General features: G+C 42.4%; 1 protein-coding gene across 5 annotated transcripts in view; it reads left to right on the top strand.

Annotated features, from left to right (window-relative positions):
* Positions 1-15205, top strand: part of UNC80 (unc-80 subunit of NALCN channel complex) — a 135300-nt gene that overhangs the window by 29296 nt on the left and 90799 nt on the right. For 2 of the 5 annotated variants that reach the window (XM_087734135.1, XM_087734134.1), the window contains exons 12-21: positions 348-616; positions 1251-1607; positions 2404-2550; positions 4521-4668; positions 6045-6193; positions 8018-8184; positions 8893-8994; positions 10293-10501; positions 11044-11150; positions 11675-11774. In XM_087734135.1, the coding sequence (XP_087590261.1) occupies positions 348-616; positions 1251-1607; positions 2404-2550; positions 4521-4668; positions 6045-6193; positions 8018-8184; positions 8893-8994; positions 10293-10501; positions 11044-11150; positions 11675-11774 (1755 nt within the window). Of the gene's footprint in view, positions 1-347; positions 617-1250; positions 1608-2403; positions 2551-4520; positions 4669-6044; positions 6194-8017; positions 8185-8892; positions 8995-10292; positions 10508-11043; positions 11151-11674; positions 11835-15205 lie in introns of all 5 variants that reach the window. The other 3 variants (XM_087734137.1, XM_087734136.1, XM_087734133.1) reach the window with 3 other exon arrangements.

The following is a 15205-nucleotide window of genomic DNA, read 5'->3' as shown; positions in this document are numbered from 1 at the left end:
AGGGAGCAAAGCTAGCCAAAATCTAATCCCCCTTTTGGATTAGATTTAGACTGGCTGAGCTCCCTGATCTACTTAACTGCCCAGTTGACTAAGATCAACTTAAGCTGCCATGAAACTGTACTGCTAGAGCAAGCTTGGGGTTGTTCTGATTTACACAGGCTTAAAGGAAGAAATGAATCTATGCTTTCATCCCTGTACCCATGATAGGAATTAGGAACCTGTCTTGTCTTTCGCATTACAAGCTGCATTAAGAGCTGCTCCCTTCTTGTAAACAAGGACAGCCTCAATTCGCCATTTCGTAACTCTAGAGATGGAAATTTACAGGTAGCCATTTTCCTCCCCTGCAGTGCGGTCCCAGATCTCCACCATCACTGTGGCCACCTTCAACACTACCCTGGCCTCGTTCAATGTGGGCTACGCTGATTTCTTCAATGAGCACATGAGGAAGCTTTGCAACCAGGTGCCTATCCCTGAGATGCCCCATGAGCCGCTTGCATGTGCCAACCTCCCACGGAGCCTGACAGACTCCTGCATCAATTACAGTTGCTTGGAGGATACGGATCACATTGATGGAACCAACAACTTTGTCCACAAGAACGGCATGCTGGATCTCTCGGTAATTGGCAAGGAAAGAGGAAAGCCAGGCCCCTCTTCTGTCAATATAGCTGTACCATTGAGATCAGGGTTTTGATGGGCTTTTCCTCCACCTCTTTATATGACTTCTCTCAGCAGTACATAAAGGTCAGTCAGATACATTTGTGCATATCATAAGTCTCCTCTGAGATACTGCAACTCCTGTTACTCCTTGCAAGGAGCGCATGTGCATGTGGAATGCACACATCAAATCTTAAGTGATATTATTTAATGGCTGTGTTCCTGGGGCGTGCACCAAATTCCCTATAAAATAGTATAAAACTGAATAGCACCTTTCTTCTAATGGCACCTTAAAACTCACCTTTTCTGCATTCCCCTTAATGACTTGACAGCTCCTGGTGCACTGAAGCAGTGTTCTCAGGCTCACAGATGTCATCTCATGGTTTCCTTTTCTGCCTGACTGTGCCCAGCCTGTGGTTTCTTGTCTTACACCTAGATTGTAGGCTCTTGGGGTTGAGGGTTGTGTGTACTTCATTCTGAGTTTGTACTGTGCCTGCTATAATGAGTCTCTGGTCTGTGACTAGAATTTCCAGGCACTAAATAGTACTAGGAGAGAAAATAAGTCTGACTTTAAATATGATGTTTGAATCTCCCAGGTTGTCCTGAAGGCTGTTTACTTGGTCCTGAACCATGACATCAGTTCCCGGATTTGTGATGTGGCACTGAACATTGTGGAGTGCTTACTTCAGCTTGGTGTGGTGCCCTGTGTAGAGAAGGTTCGGAGGAAGAGTGACAACAAAGAAAATGAGGCCCCTGAAAAGAGACCAAGTGAAGGATCCTTCCAGCTCAAAGGGGCTGCTTCTGGTGGTTCAGCTTGTGGATTTGGGCCTCCCCCAGTCAGTGGAGCTGGAGATGGAGGAGAAGAAGGAGGTGGTGGAGGAGGTGGAGGTGGAAGTGATGGAGGTGGTGGAGGAGGAGGGCCATATGAGAAGAATGACAAAAAACAAGAAAAGGTTTGTCTTGCTTCCCTTTATACCATTCCTGAATGTACTGTAAGATCTGTTAAGATTGAGTATGCATGTGTATGCAACTGCCCTTCTGTTTTCCCTGCTTTTTTTTTGCATGACAATCACAAATTAATTTGTTTTGCTCAGGTGCTCACTTGGGCTTCCACTGAAGAAACATGTTTGGGAATTCAAGCACTGTAACTACTCCAGCAAAGCAGCTGCCAAAAGCAGAGTTTGTGAGCTTTGCATGGACATTTTCAATATCTTGTCAAAGTGCCTGAAACCCTCAATCACAATGATTTTTTTCAGGTTTATTATTCATAACTTATAAGGGAAAACAGAACCCGGTGTGTGAGCACAGTTTGTTTTCTTTGGGGCCAGAAATCATAAATTTTTCAGTATTGCTATAAGAATTGGCCAAGAGACACTGTTGCTGACCTCCAAAGTTGCAATTCATAGTAGCAAAATACCTAAGACATTTTTAAAAGATGCTTGTTTTTCTGGTCCAACAAGCTAGCTCTCTGTTTTTCAGCCAGAATTTTTTGAAGTAAATGCCGAATGGTATTAATAGCAGCATGTAGGGGACTTCACATTTATAGCATGACTTTTTGAGGGGAGCTGAAAGGGAGGGGGCTCGTCCCTAAACTTGAAGAATAATTGGAGTAAAGATTTCAAGAGTAACAACTCAGTAATGGAGTGTCTGAGAGGAGAAATGAACAGCAATTTGTTAAAAGTAAAATGCTAACAAAATGCTAGTGGTTGTGCCAGGGTTTCACACCATCTTTCCCTCTGTGACTCTCAGGATGAAGGCCCATCTGCCAGTACCCATAGGCTGGCACTCACAATGCTGATCAAAATTGTGAAGTCCCTCGGTTGTGCCTATGGTTGTGGGGAAGGACACCGAGGGCTCTCTGGAGATCGCCTGAGACACCAGGTATTCCGGGAGAATGTAAGAGAATTAAAGCTCATTAAAGCGTCCCCCTTGTACTTTTGACATCAGCTGCTGAGATTGCTGTCTGCCCCCTCTGTAGCTTTCTCTGTATTGACAGTAAATGTGTTGCTCTTTGCCCCAGCTCACAGACTGTGTTGCAGCCCAGCTGTAGCAGATTTTCAGGAGATTTTCAGCTATCTTGTTACCTTCTAGCCCCTGTGGCTTGCTAAGAGTGCACTTGAGGCCCAGGGCCCTTCTGAGTACTGAGGGTGCTTCTGAGTACCCCAATGGATGGTTTGCTGGGAAGGGACAAATACATGGGAGCAAATCCCCTGTGTGAGCTGGTGTAAGTAATTTTTCACATTGACAGTACCCCAACAGAGTATGCTATTTACAAGAGGTGCAGCTATCTTGGGTTGCATATCTGAATCCAGAAGTCTAAGGTGTAGTTATGTCCACCTTTCCTAATGGTGATCATGACTGGTTGCTGCTGGGCTGCTCCATCAGCTCCTGATAGTTGGCGTGCACTGTGCTTGCAGGCATGTTAGTGTGCTGCAAGGAAGTAGAAGGCTCATGCTCTGTTGAAGGGCAGGGTGGATAGTAACTGTAAATTCCTTAGGTTTTTGATTCTGCCCAGTTTGAAGCAGTGAAAAGTGCCCAGGATGTAGCCCAGACATCTGACTTCATCCAGAAGAGTTTGACTCCCTGAGATCAGTCCAATGCCCTGTCAAATGTGAGCCTTTCAAAGGCTTTCTCCAGCATATGCCTCCTCCTCACTTCCTGTGCTTGCAGCAGAGAGCATTTTTGATGACTGTAATGAGAATTTACACTGTGCCCATCCACGGTGTGGGTGGGAGCCAGGTGCTTCTCCGTGGCTTTGGTTAACCTGAGCTATGCCAACAGTTACAATTTGGTTCTGGGATCTGAGCTAGATGGCTCAGAGATGGATTGGCTGCCTCTGTACCATGCAGCGTTCTTCTGTCAGCTAGACTCCCAGGTACTGAGGAGACTGCAGCAGTAACATTAGTTCTGGACACAATGGGACAAGATGGGGTAAGAGAGTCTCAGTGGTAACAGTAGAAGGGTTCTGCATAGAGCACTGATTGAACATCTACCATATTAATCAAAATGTCAGTAAGGCTTTAATGTTATGTTGGAGCTGAGCCAGCAGAACATTCAGGCCTATGCATAACATCAAGCATAAATGAATAGGTCTCTTGGAGCCAAGGTTCTTATCAGGCTCATTGAATTGAGGTATTTATGGGAAGAGATTTTCCTACATGTCTAAGTCTGCTGCATTTTCTGTGCATTTGTCTGGCCAAACTGCTTTGCATGCACCATTTGTGTTGACTGCATGGACAATCACATGTCTGAGTTCACTGGAAAGTTAAGCACCCTACTGTAGGTAGCAGGAGAGTTCATGTTTGCCATAGAGCTGGTATTTCAGATTCTCTAACTCCAGCCTGCATGGCATCCCAGTAGGATGGATACTTTTGTGATAAGAAATCGACAATTAATTGTTATTAAATAAAAAGCTAATATTTTGCATGATATAATTTGGTCAGTGAGTACAGGTGCATCAGATGGGTTGGGTCTGAGCCAGAGGCTGAAAATCAGATGCCTGAGGCTAAGAACCTGTTTCACCAAGGCAATAAACCTTGACTGAGGTGGTACATTCCTACTTAATTCGTATTCAGTGAGATTTTACCTTGGGCTTGGGGAGAGGAGGACAGGCCTTGAGATATGGCTGGCAGTGACTTCACTACCACCTCCAAACAGTGGCACTCATACTGGTCCACTGTCTCCTTGTGCTGAACTTCGTGTTCGCTTCAGAGGCGAAGCTGTCTTCTGTTACAGGACCCAAAGCTTCTGGCTTCTAGGGGAGGTTACTTTAGACAGCACAGCAGAGCACTGGCTAAGCAAGAGCAAAAAATATCCTGCTCCTATTAGCAAAACTCAAACACGTACTTTGATGCATATTGTTGCAGGCTCAGAACTGCCTCACAAAGCTGTACAAACTGGATAAGATGCAGTTCCGGCAGACCATGAGGGATTATGTGAACAGGGATTCTCTCAATAATGTGGTGGATTTCCTGCATGCTTTACTGGGATTCTGCATGGAGCCAGTCACTGACAGTAAGTATAGCTGGCATCAGAAATTCTCACTGGAATATTCCTAAACTGTACCATCAGAAAGAAGCCACATCTTTTTCTTTTCCTTTAAAAAAGAAAAAAATGGTGAATTACTATCCTCAGAATGTACAGATTGTATCCTCAGTCAGTGCGAGTCAGGGGAGTTGGATCTCTTCTGATTTGACCACCCAGTGATCTCACCTAGTGATCTTGCATCACCCAGTACATCTGAAATTGAAGACCTCTCTTTTGATTCGTCCTACCTGTTGTTCATGGCTCTTCAAAGAAAATATTTTCATTCAACTATGCCTCAGGCAGGAAGTTTTCTGCTTCATGACATGACCAGGCGCCAGCTGGAACGGCCCGTTTAATCCAGGGTTTATTCTGAATGGAGATATAATTGAGCATTAAAACCGTCTGTGGTGCCTCAGGTGAGGCAGTAAATAGCAAGAACAGATTGAATAAACAAGAACATGAACACACAGCTGCACATACCTGCAGTTACAAGCATGTGTGCATATGTGTCTATATATATTTTTTTTCTTTCGTTTTTGAGTTAGGAAAATTATTCTGGATGCTATTAGAATGACCAAACATTTATGTTTGGTCAGTGCATGCAACAACAGTTAACAATGATTGTTTACAGAGTAGGAAGAGCTGCTCTGACACACTCGGGGAGTCTGACTCGTCTATTAGCCTACCTCTGATCCCAGGCATTTCAGAGAAAGCATCAAAAAATATTATATAGCAAGTTTTTGTGAGGAAGATGCCCATAGGAAGTTTCCCCAAGTATTCATCAATTATTGACTGGCTCGTGCTTTGAAGCATGGCAGCTCATGCAGCTTTTGAAAGTCTTTTCTCTCACCTAAGGAAACTGGGATGTTTTGTGTTATTCATATAAACGTGTAATTCTTTTTTGACTCTTTCTGAGAGCTTGGTCTCCTTGTGCACCTTGCAAGAACAGTATTCCTGTAGTTCAGAACACTTTCTTTTCATGGGTATTGTCACTTTTCAGTTTCATCAAACATATCTTATCCTTTAGAATAGTAAATAGAAAAGCTGGAGGTGTTGTTCAAATTTTATGCCTTATTCTCTATGTCTCTAAATGAGAGATGTGGATAAAAGGAAAACAGATTGGTCCTGATCTTTTCAATCCTTTTTCATACTACAACTATTTCTAGGAAGATTTCATCCTTCTCATTTATTTTACCCTTCCCTTCTGCTTTATTTTTGTGGGGTGGGATTGAAGAACTGAGCATAGGATATTAGGTGGGGACTTGCCCTTGTCTCATGTATCTGAATCCATTTACGTGTGTCTTTAGGCCATCTTTTTTAAACCGTTCCTAACAAGGGGGCTTGCTTGTACTTGAATTTCACAGACAAGGCTGGATTTGGGAATAACTTCACCACAGTGGACAACAAGTCTACAGCCCAGAGTGTAGAAGGTATTATTGTGAGTGCCATGTTCAAGTCGTTGATCACGCGCTGTGCTTCCACTACGCATGAGCTGCACAGCCCGGAAAACCTGGTAAGCACTTGATTTCATGATAACAAAGTTACTTTTTCACTTGGGTGTCACCAGCGAGGCTTTACAGTGAAGAATTGATTCAAGTCTAGCCAAATCCCTTGTGCATAGCAAGCTATGCAGTCACAGCTGAAACATGATATGAATGTGATGCCATCCTTGCATGCCTGCCTTGGAACCTCGGGAGTTAGCCAGGATAAAAGCTGTGCACTCTGAATTGCATTTTCCTCTCTGCTCAAGCAGCTTCTGTGTTTTTTTTTTCCAAATGGATAAGTAGCATAGTCTGGAGCAAGGGATTAATGAACAAGACCACAGCCAGCATAAATCAACATTCAGCAAAGTTAAAGACAGGTTACTTGGTGAAGGGCATGACCCACCCGTGGCAGAGTATGTGATTTACTGAACAGCCATTCTGTACGTCTTCCCAAGGTTTAGACAAACATTAAATTTACCAAATACCTGGAGGAAAGCAAGGTGCTGCTGGTTGCTGCCTATGTGCTATCTCCCCGCAGTAGAATGGATGACATGAGCTCTCTTCTTCCAAATTGGTGCAGAATCTAGCAGCAGAAACTACCTCCTTTATTTTCAAAAATTAGGATTTTTCATGGAAGCAACCAAGAAGCGCTCTTGTGCTCCATCCTTGTGGTAAAGCTTTAGAGGCACTGAAGTCCAGCTAAAGGGGCAGTAATCCTCTGTGAGGGGAAGGGAGAGGGAGAAGGAAATGCATAGTAACATCTTAAACCAGCAGAGTAGTCTGCCTATGTCCCAGTCCTCTTGTTCTTATGGATATTTCTCCTTGGAAATGTTTCTCAGCAGAGTTTAAGTGGTGGGATGCAGAAAAACATGTGCCATTGTTGGACCTAGATTAGGATCACTAAGTATAAATTTTCCTTGTAAATTCTATGTCTTTCTAGACCCTATTTTAGTAAGGTGAAACTTATCTTTAAGCATAGTACCATTAATCGTGCCTGTATGGAGAACATAGTACACAAAGTATATATGAGAGTTTCCTGTTGTTGCATCACTCTTTAAAGTCAATCTTGTGTTCAATATCATAAAAAAGAGCCTTAATCAGTATATAGGTTCAATTACTTGTTTGTTTGGGTTTTTTTTTTTGTTGAAAGCTGGCTGTGCAGTTCCTAGCTGAGAATTTTCAGAATACTCCAAGATCTTTCAGGAAAGGTCATAGATCAAAAATCAGGTCCTGTGAAACTGTTCCCTCCCTCCATCCCCTTGCCCTCGGATATAGAGGTGATTTGTCACATCACAGATGTGTATGAATGTTCAGAACTAAAAAGAGCCTTGAGTGTAGGAGTAGGCTGGGGAATGAGTGAGTCATTCTTCTCTCTTCCAATGATGTAAAGCTCTAAAATAATTAAGAAAAATCCCAAGACACCCACTGGTTTTGAAACAAAACATGAAATTTTTTGCACTCTACTCCCCACCCTCCCCTTCATTTAGCTTTTTCCTGCCTTTTAAGATTATGGGCTAGATGAATGGGATAAAACAGGCTTTAAGTCATCTTTGCAGGTCCCTCATCTTGCAGCTATTTTAGCCTCTGATACCTCTACATCTCCTTGAGCCCATTGCAGAGCATGTTCCATAACAATAATGCTCCTCATCGTCTGCTTCTTCTGAGTGCACTAAATGGAGTTTCCAGCTTTTGTTCCCAGCCAGAAAGCAGAAACCCTGTACACGGAGAGTATATCAGACAACAGCCGGAGGAAGTAATGGCCTGCTGAAGTACTTTAGAAACTATTGATTCTCACTGCTTCTTTACAAACCACAGGCTGAATTCTTTCGTTTTCATGATGTCTTGCTACTCAGGGCTTGTACTGTGATATCCGACAGCTGGTCCAGTTTATTAAGGAGGCTCATGGGAATGTCTTTCGGAGAGTGGCACTCAGTGCCCTCTTAGACAGCGCTGAAAAGTTAATACCAGGAAAAAAACTAGAGGAAACAGAGCAAGAGCCAAAACCTTCTGGGAGCAAAAGGTGGGTGTCTAGGAGGGAGAAGGCAAATGACTGACTTGCATATGGCTGTATGACTACATGTACTGAACACAAATGTAGAAAGTCCAAGGGTTTGTGTGTTTTATCTTGATAGCACATGTCAGTTCCTGATGTACAGAATTGTGCTGTGGCAGCAGTCTCCTTTAAAATCTAGTGAACTGAGACAGTAATAGATTTGCTGCAAAAAGTGTTAATCCTTTCATACAAGAGGTCTAAGAGAACAGTGCAATGGAAACATGGGGAGAAGGAAAGGTTAAGAGATGTAAGAAGCATACTGTCAGTCCCAAAACACTGTGTGGACATATCTTTTAATGTACATCATATCCTTAGTGTTGTTTATCTGACAGGTAAACCCTGGTATGCAAAACAAGTCCCACAAGAAATCTAATCCTGACATGCATCTTTGCCAAAAATAAATTTTCTCTGGTGCTTTGAGGCTTGTCATATTAAAATGTTGGGAAGAAGGATTAAGAAAGTTGAAAAACTCCTAAAAACTGTGGCTTGGCTTCTAAGAGCTGATGCCTTTTTAATGAATTATATATAGAGAGGCAGTAAGTTGCTAAAGAGAGGGTACATCTCTAAAGCTGCTTTATTGCTCAGCAGCACTGGTTTCCATGTCATGTAGCTATGTGATGACCATGAGATGGGCCATCCATTTGCTTTAGCTGATGATATACATTGTCTGTATAGATCTGAGGTGGGAAGCGTCATCATTGACAAAAGCCAGGCATCAGCTGCCCCTGATGAATGTCGTAGTTACGTCTCAAGCCGCCCAATGCAAACTCCAGAACAGTGAGTAAATATTGAATTGTTTCACACGTTATTGCCAGCAGCTTCCTTCTGGGGTTAGTACAAATGGGCAGGGCAGCAAGGACTTATCTCTTTGGATGGTACACCAAATGCATTGAGTGTCTGTTCAGGAGCTGCTGATAATGTCCAGGTAATGCCTATTTTCAGTGATGCCAACTGGACCCACCCTGATGGGGAACCACCAGAGGTTTTCAAATGACAGTACAGTAGATTTGTCAATACCGTATACTACCATATCCATGAATAGAGTGTGACTCCCTCAGAGATGTCATCACAGCTGTTCTCCATGACTTGTTTGTACTTCTGGGGATGATACTGTTAATTTTCAACTTCCAAGTTGTTGCTAAGGGTCATTAATTCTTTACTGCCTCCCAAGAGCCAGCCCATTTCTGACCTATCTCGGGCATGTAGTCTCTGAAGATTGTTGCATTTCGCTTATCAGCACAGGTGCTCTACCAGTTTTCTCAATGAGCAAATCAACCTGCTATTAGGGATTGCATGTTTGACGTCTCTATTGTCCAAAGAATTCTGCCATTTAATATTGAAGTAAATTTAATCAATACTCTTAAGAATTTTAGAAAATTTTATACATGGCCACTGGTCCCTAAGTAACATTAGCCAAGTCATTTAGTTTCTCTGTGTATCTGAATACCTGTATGTCTTGTTAAAATGCTTTGAGATGCACTGTATGGGGACATTGCTGTATTATGCATTCTTTTGCATTAACTGAGCCTGCAAAGACTCACTGTTTCTGAGACTGCGAGGATACCACAAAGCCTTTTACTGCTGTAAAGCTGTTCTGCTCTGAGCCCTGCCACAGCCATGGGGGATCTCAAGAGTGTAGCAAAATACGCTGTCCCCATTCCAATACGTTAATGAGAACTGTGACTCCAGCAGGTTCAGAAATGGCTATAGTGATGTCCAAAAGCTCTCTAATACACATGCTTGTAGAAAGCACCAGTGTAGTCTTATCAATATGGGCCATTTTGACCTAAAAAAGATTATTTGTTTTTCACATGTAGAAACTACAAATTGGAATTATCTGTTCAGTGGACAAGCTCCTCAGGGTAGAAAAGGTGGTTATTTTGTGCCTCAAACAATATTGAGCATGTTGTCAAACTTGAGTACGTCCCACTGAGAAGAGTATGTTTGGAATTCAAAATGAAACAACCTCGAAGAACAGAGAGGTCAGGAGGGGACTGCAGGAGGGAGGCCTCATTCCCCTGAGCATCCAAACTTCACTGAAATGCAGTTCACACTCTGCATCCCTTTTCTTCCAGTGATGAGCAAATCCAAGGGGCCGTTCTGGGACGCAAGGATTTCTGGCGAAAGATGTTCAAGTCACAGAGTGCAGCAAGTGATACCAGTAGTCAGTCTGAGCAGGACACATCCGAGTGCACCACTGCTCACTCTGGGACAACCACAGAAAGGCGCTCCCGCTCCCGTTCCCGACGAATCTCCCTTCGAAAGAAACTCAAACTCCCCATAGGTAAATGTATGTCTCTTCCTATTCTATATACATATTGCATGTGCAGAGAAACGCAGATTGATATATTTGTCTTAAGAAATATTGCAACACTGTTCCTTACTGTCCAAGTATATTGTATATTCTCCCAAGGGAAGCTGGGAAATGCTGCTCTCTCCATTTTACAGATGGGGAACTGAGGGAAAGGGAAACGTAAGCAATTTGCCAAAGGTAACAGAGGATATATGTGGCAAAACAGAATATTGAATCCGTGTCTCCAAAGTTGTAGGCTAGTACCTTAATCTCACAGGCATTGTTCCTCTCTGCAGAAGAGAAATATTACAAATAGCATTTGATAGACAAAGATATATCCTTTACAAGGATCCCAAGATCCAGCCTTGCATGGTAGTTAATGCATGTAACACAAAAAGGTTGCTTTCTGCTTTCCCCCCATTTTCCCATACCCCTGGCATGGACACTTTTGAGAAATACACTACAATTGCTAATAAACAGATTCTGCTTGGAAGCATTTTCAGAATTGTCCTGAGTGGCTTATTCTGCAACAGGGAACTGGCTGAAGCGTTCCTCCCTCTCTGGCCTGGCTGACGGGGTGGAAGATCTCCTAGATATCAGCTCTGTTGACCGTCTGTCTTTCATCAGGCAGAGTTCCAAGGTAAATGTGTCAGGTGGGATTGCAGAGACCTTGGAAGGACAGGATCTGACTTGTTTTACCTGTCCAGGGAAACATTCTACTTAATATGGACATTGCAGCCAATGAGACTCGGTCACAGAAGTCTTCAGACTAGAGTACCATGGGAATTTGATACTGGACTTTTGCGGCTCAAAGTGAAGACTAGGATAAACCTACACTGTACTTGTCAGACTCCCTTGGTTCACTGAGAGAGAAATGCAGGCTCTGTCAACACACTTAAGGTTTAATTGTTGGTCACACTTCTCCTTCCTTCTTTGTGCCTTTACAGCCTCTTGCGAAAGACCAATCCTTTAAGCAGAAAGCTTAAAAGATGAAGTGCTTCAGCGTACGTAAATCTGTGTAGACCCACTTGTGTTGCTATGGTGATCCACTGTGTTACAGCCCTTCTGTGTTACAGCCCTTCTGTAGATGCTTTATCTCTAAGCAGGGAAGACCAAGAGATTGTGGTACAGCGCAGCCTGACCCGGCCTTCTGTCTTTGCACAGGTGAAGTTTACCAGCGCGGTGAAGCTGTCAGAAGGAGGGGGGCCAGGAGGTGGCCTGGACAATGGGCGAGATGAAGAGGAGAATTTCTTCAAGCGTCTTGGTAAATGGCGCACCTGCCGAAGACACCCATCCAAGCTTCATCACACAGAAGAAAAAGATGGTTAGAAATCAGGGTTCTCGTCTCCTTTTTTCTTTCCTTTTATCTTTTTTTTTTAATCTCTTTCTTTCTGTATTTTACCCCTTCCCCTTTTTTCCTGCTTTCTCCATAGTTTTTGTATCCATTCTAGCCTTCTCCAACTTTTTAGTCTTTGTAACTGTTTTCTTTCCCTTCCTTCTTTCTTTTCTTTTGATTTAGAAAAAAACTCTAGTGAAGTCAATTTTTTAAAAAATCAAGACTATCCAAATAAATTATGCAAATACGATATTTGGGCTTTTTAAAGCAAATTTAATTTGATCAACATACTTAAAAAATTAATGCTTGCTTCAAAGCACTTTTCAGTTCAAAATTAGGTGTGTAAATCTTTCATTGCTTAATATAACAATGGGTGTTCCATCAGTTTTTTGTTTGGTTTTTTTTTCCAATTTGTTACCATTTGACAGTTTTAGCAAAGATCAGCACTGATGAAATGGAAAACCCTGCACAAAACTTGTTATAATTATCTCTTTTCTTCTGTGTTTGCATGTCTAGTGTCTGCATACCATTCGTTAGGGATGCTGTCCCTTTTTCTTAGCACACAACATGATAACAACAACACTACTTTTCCTTTCCACGAAAGTATATTTAATTGCAATGCGTTTTCAAAAGCAGCAATGTTTGAAAAGTGCCTTTATGAACAATACAAGGTCATGATATATTCTGTTTTAAAATGTCATGCAGTCATTCACATGCTCATGTCCTCAGCTCAGAGCTCATCCTTGTTGTCAGGGCGACAACCTTGTATCTTGAAGTTCTGTTACTGTTTTTTCAAGAAAACCCAATCCAACTCCCAAAAACACACAAAAAGCAGTAGATTTTCTTTTTCACCATGATTTCTGTAGCTTTACAGCATGTTACATTCTCTGGCATTATGTTTTTTATTTTCTGACATTACACTCTGACACTGCATTTTATGTATTTCACCATCATCTCTCCCAGACCTGCAGTACAATGTGTGTAAGGCATTGCTCAGGCAAGTGATACTAGCAAAGTATGAGCATATCTCACCAGTGTAAACTGGTCATCGTTCTACCACTGCAGAAACACTGGTGGTGGTTTTCAACTAGCTCCTAGATGAAAAGCATTGTCCTTTAGAAGGAGGATGCATCAGCGCAGCAGCTTGTTGTAGCTTGGTAGCTGAAGGTGAATACCCCTATGATGGAAGGAACTGCATTGTTTTCTTCATCCGTTACTTTGTGCTGAAGTAGGTGTGAAATACTTCCACCGTGTTTTCTCCCAGCTCTTACTGGGAACAAAAAACTGAGGGGCAGTGGGATCTTTATAGACTGCCACAGCTGTTTCTACAGTGCTCATGTGAGATGTCCTTTGTATTTTCTTGTAGGAATTTTTTTTTTTTTCATCTTGCTAATGCTGATTTTATGCCACTGTGAGTTTGCTTCTGCCTCGAGTGCCCATAGTCTTGATTTAATGGCACAGATTTAGTCTTGGCCCCGTGAGCGTCAAAAGCCTTGTTCGGTATGTGTGGCACATCTTATGTCTATACAAAATTCAGATGACACATTAGTATTGGCTTTTTGAACTTTGGAAGTGCTGTCCATACTTCAGCCTTCTGTGAGTAACATCAGAATTTATGTAATTAATGAAGAGAGCTTGAAACGTCTTTTACATGCCTGTGAGAGAAACGATGCACATGACACATGCTTGGTTTTGACATATGCATGCATTAGAAACACCATAATAAAAGCGATGCAATGGGCTAAAGACAGAGACCCTTGCATGTTAGTATGAGAAACAGGCAAATTGTCCAGTGATGTTGATGGGGAAGGTTGCGCTGTTGCCTGATCACTAACTGAAGCAAAGGGAGGGTATTTAAAGTTTATAAGGCAAAGTGTGACAGTTAAGGAAGTTGTATCACCATGTCCACAAGGATCTCTGGTGTGCAATGAAAGCCACATCCCATTAGCAAAAATTGAATTAGAGTAGTTGTACACTCCTCTGTGTGTATGCACTTGTATGTGCATAGTGAAATCGATGTGAGGCCTTTTCAGGGTGGGACGGTTCATAACACAGTAAAACAGCCATGTTACAGAGGGCCTTCAAATTTACAGTGCTTCTGTATCTTCCATAAAGATCAGCAAATTTTATGTGCTTATGGAGAAGAGAATAAAAGCCTGTTGAAGGTGGATGGGCATACTACTAAATCCTTCAAGGTCTGACCCTAAAGCATTGTTTTGAACCTATTTCTGCCTTCCCATTCGTGTCATTCATGATGCTATGCCATTACTTTGCTGATGCTTTTTCCATGTGGTGTTTTCTCCTGTGTTTTTGGGTTTTTAAACATAGTGGACCAAATTTAAAAGAAAACAGAGAGAGGAGAAATACATTACAGAATAATTTGTCACATCATTTCTGAATTGTAGTCTTCATTGTGATATATCATCTAGACCACTGGAAATTCTGTGTTGGATATGTATGTAAGCATACGTGTGTGTGTATCTGTATGTGTGCATATATACACACATAAATATATGTGCATTCATGCATAACAAAATGTTTATTTTAATGATCTTTTTACCTATACTAAGAACATAGCATATATACAGAAGTGAGTTACAGTATGTTTACATGAGACCCTTAACATTCCTTTGGGCACTTACTGAAGACATTGTGAGGGACCATAGAAGTTGCCAGGTTGTTCAAGGCATACAGCACAGGCAAACCACAGCACATCCTTGCTCCAAAGGGTGATCTCGCATTCTCACAGGAGGCAACTGGGGGGGCAGGAGCTTGCGCATCCAGTGTCCTGCTATGTTAGGAACTGGTCTCTGCTCACTGGGTGAGATTTTCTGCAGGGCTGAGTCACATTAAGCCACTGAAGGCTCCCCTGCTTACGGCAAGGCTACTCCAGGATGGGTATAGTGGAGGACAGTCATCACCTGTCTCTGAAGGATTCTCTTGCAAAGCTTCAACAAAGTGCAAGGCTGAGACTGCAAAGGACTGCAAAGGGCTCTAGTGATAGACTGTAGGTAGTACCACTGAGCCCAGATGGACAAAGCCTCTGCTAGATCTTTGTAGTGAGGGTTAGGGAGGTGCCTTAGGCATGCCTTTCTGTATCAGAAAGTCAAGTTTCTGTTCTTTATCTCATACAGGCACAGCCCTATCAGGGCCCTGAATAGGAAACATTTGTTTGTACCTCAAATGAGTTAGTGTTACAACAGCCATAGCAGAAAGCTCAGATAGCATGCTACAGGCTGTAAGGAAACAGGAGGAGTTGGAAGAAAAGGGTATTTGTGCCTGCTCATTTATGTAAGTGTTCTACCTGTTCTTTCTACTTTATTTGTTTGTTTGTTCCATTTTGATTAAATATTTCCCAA

The sequence above is a fragment of the Nipponia nippon genome, unplaced genomic scaffold (genome assembly GCF_047370975.1).
Source record: "Nipponia nippon isolate SJK-2023a ecotype South Korea unplaced genomic scaffold, ASM4737097v1 scaffold_5, whole genome shotgun sequence".
Taxonomy (NCBI): domain Eukaryota; kingdom Metazoa; phylum Chordata; class Aves; order Pelecaniformes; family Threskiornithidae; genus Nipponia; species Nipponia nippon.
Note: the sequence above shows the minus strand (reverse complement) of the source record. Positions and strands in the feature narration are given on the sequence as shown.